General features: G+C 49.1%; 1 protein-coding gene across 1 annotated transcript; it reads left to right on the top strand.

Annotated features, from left to right (window-relative positions):
• Positions 1-355: 355 nt before the first annotated feature.
• On the top strand, positions 356-2,086 carry LOC146906130 (uncharacterized). The gene has a single exon (XM_085728745.1). The coding sequence runs from the start codon at positions 356-358 to the stop codon at positions 2,084-2,086; it is 1,731 nt and encodes a 576-aa protein (XP_085584871.1).
• The last annotated feature ends 1,399 nt before the right edge of the window (positions 2,087-3,485 follow it).

Raw genomic sequence — 3,485 nt, 5'->3', positions numbered from 1 at the left:
CGATGATGAATCAATTAATCATAAAGTTCATCTTCATGTTGAATCTTCACTCAACACTCTTTTGATTCAAACAATTGTTATATCTTCTTTTTAATTTGGGATGCTACTGGTTTGATATTACTTCTTGTCTACTTCTGTGAAAAGACTCAAGTGCAAACATCAGTAGATCACCATTCATAAAACTTAGTGTTTATTCCATATGGTTTGTTATCATTAAAACATTCATCAAAAAGATTTTTGTTTCAACACTACAGAGATAACGGAAGATGCAACACCAACCGGCGTACTCATCGGTAACCTGATCCGCACGGTTCAACGACAGAAATCGTTAATCGAGGAACAGAACCGTCGACTGATGGATCTGGAGCAAGCATGTCCAACCATTCAAACTCGGCGATCTCTCTCCCCAACACGTAACAGGAGAGGAGGGAGCCCCAGTCGGTCACGTTTCAGATCCCCCCGACATTCGGTGAGCATCGGATCTCCATCCTACACCAGGAGATCAACAAGGAGATCTCCCCGACGGTCTCCACCTAGGAGATCTCCTCCAAGACGGTCTCCACCCAGGAGATCCCCTCCAAGAAGGGCCCAGTCAAGAAGATCCCCACTGCGCCGAACTCCACCCAGGCGCAACGGGCGTTCACGATCACCTTCCAGTTCATTGGACACTCGCGATACCCGAACTGATCGTAGCATTTACAGTCCGTTCACACGGCGTATCCGGGAAGCTCCTATCCCTCGCGGACTGGAAAAGCCGCCACAAATGGACTCATACGACGGGACTACCGATCCGGATGATCACATCGAGAACATCAAAGCAGTTCTCACTTACCGGTCGGTGCGAGGCGCCGTCAAATGCAAGCTTTTCGTCACCACCTTGAGACGAGGAGCAGTCACGTGGTTCAAGAACTTGAGGAGAAACTCCTTAGACTCTTGGAGTGACCTCTGCAACGAGTTCACCACCCATTTCACCGCGTCAAGGACGCAACCAAAAACGGTGGCTTCCCTCGAAGCCATCGTCCAAGGAAGAAGCGAACCTCTCCGAGACTACATCGAGAGGTTCAACAAAGAAGCCGTCCAGGTCCGAGGCGCAAATGAGACTATGAAGTTGTACCTCGTTGCCAAAGGCCTACACGACGAGACAGACGTGAAGAAAGCTGTCCTCCTGGATCGTCCAAGGACTCTCAACGAGTTCCTAGCGATCGCTAAGATCTACATCGCCTACGAAGAAGCTTTGTACGCGGACAGCCTCAACAAGGTCAGAAAGGAGGAACCTGCTGCTGCATCCTCCAAAAAGCCCTTCCACGAGAAAAAGAAGGAAGGCAAAGCTGCTCGCGAAAGCAAGAGGCCAAGCGGCCACTTCTCCGAGTACACTCCATTGGCTATGTCAAGGGAGAAAATCCTCGCCGAGATCGTCGTGGCCGATCTAGCAGAAGTTGGCATTAAGCCACCAAAGGCTCCATCTCAGGAGAGGAAGGGAATCAACAAAATAAAATATTGCCGGTTCCACAAATGCCACGGACACACCACTGACGACTGCATACATCTGAAGGACGCCATCGAGCTCCTCATACAGAGGGGGCGGCTCAAACAGTACGTGAAAAATCCAGAATCCGAAAGGAAAGATGTCGAGCTCATCGGTGACGGGTCTGAGCACGGAAGAACCATCGCCATGTCTGTGGAACATCTCGGTGATTTCCCTGACAACATGGAAATCACCCCCTATTCATGCACCTGGGAACAGTTCCCCACCGCCAACATCATCACCGGAGGAATGCTGAACATCTCCATGGGCAGCATGAAGAGGAAATTTGAAGACCTCATGAGCGTCAATACCATGGCCCCCTCCAATCGAGGAGGAAGGCCACCTTTGGCGTTCTATGACTTCGAACTACCTGGTGGAGCTTCAAATTCTGCCATTCCTTTGCTCGTGCGAGCATCGATGGCCAATGCAGATGTTCGACGAGTCCTGATAGACATAGGGGCCTCATGTGACATCATGTACACCAGCCTGTTCAAAACTCTCCAACTTACAGAGAAAAACCTTTCTCCTTACGTTGGGGATGAACTCTACGGCTTCAACTGATCATCCACCCAACCATGGGGGTACGGGGATCTACCGGTCTCTTTCGGCGAAAAGGAGGCCAAGAAGACAATAAAGGTCCCATTTTTGGTGATCGACTGCCCTTCTCTCTATAACTGCATTATAGGGAGGACCAGGCTAGCCCAGCTAGGGGCTGCATGTTCAACCGCTCATCTGAAGTTGAAATACCATGCAAAGGAAGGCATCATCGTCTCTCTCAGCGGAGACATCGAAGCTGCAAGAAGATGTTTCGTCCAAGCCAATAAAACCCTGAACTCGGTTTCCCAACCCAGCAAGCCTGCTGAGGACAAAGGGAAAGCTGCTGCGAGTACTCTGGACGCCAACTTGGTCGAGCTCGACCCCAGGTTCACCAAGGAAGACCTGAAGGAGCAAAAACGGGAGAAGAAAGATCCGCTCAACGCAAAACTTCTTCGACCTGTTCCTGATGGCGAGTTCGAGCTGGTCCCTTTTGGAAACGACCCCTCGAAGAATTTCAAGATCGGCAAGGATCTCCCAGAGCTCGTCAAGAATCAGCTGATCGCCTGCCTAAGGGAGAATGATGACCTATTCGCCTGGAGCGCATCCGACATGCCCAGAATCAACCCCAGCGTCGCCTGTCACCAACTAACAGTGGATCCCGGAGTTAGCGCTATTGCCCAGCGTCGTAGAAAGCAGTCTCCTGAAAAGTCAGAGGCTGCAGAAAAAGCTGTAAAAGACCTCCTAGAGGAAAAGTTTATTTCCGAGGCCAAATACACTACCTGGCTTTCCAATGTTGTACTTGTCAAGAAATCTAATGGAAAATGGCGTATGTGTGTTGACTATACCGATCTTAATAGGGCCTGCCCTAAAGACGCATATCCACTTCCTAACATCGATAAACTCGTTGATAATTCCTCTGGCTATAAACTTTTATCCTTCATGGATTCCTATTCTAGGTACAATCAGATACCCATGGCTGAAGAGGATAAAATGAAAACAACCTTCATGACCGAATCAGGGAACTATTACTACAACGTAATGCCCTTCGGTCTACGAAACGCGGGGGCTACTTATCAACGTATGATGAACAGAGTCTATGACAAGACACTTCTGGGCGACATTCTAGAGGTTTACATGGACGACATGATCGTAAAATCCCAACAAGAGGTGGATCATGCCGCCCATCTCAAAAGAGTGTTCGAGCAAACTCGGAAATACAACATGAGACTTAACCTAGAAAAATGCACCTTCGAAGTCCAAGCAGGTAAGTTCCTCGGTTTCTATCTGACAGAAAGAGGAATTGAAGCGAATCCAGATAAATACCGAGCATTTACAGAGCTTCCAACACCCCACTCCAAGAAGTGCATCCAAACGCTTAACGAAATGCTGACCGCCCTCTCAAGGTTCGTGGCTAAATCCGTTC

This window comes from Medicago sativa, chromosome 7 (genome assembly GCF_051527215.1).
Source record: "Medicago sativa cultivar Bolivia chromosome 7, Bolivia_mono, whole genome shotgun sequence".
NCBI lineage: Eukaryota > Viridiplantae > Streptophyta > Magnoliopsida > Fabales > Fabaceae > Medicago > Medicago sativa.
This window is presented reverse-complemented; position numbering and strand designations above follow the sequence as displayed.

Bases quoted from the DNA above. Each gene is read 5' to 3' on its own strand.
- LOC146906130 (XM_085728745.1), top strand. From the start codon at position 356: ATGGATCTGGAGCAAGCATGTCCAACCATTCAAACTCGGCGATCTCTC.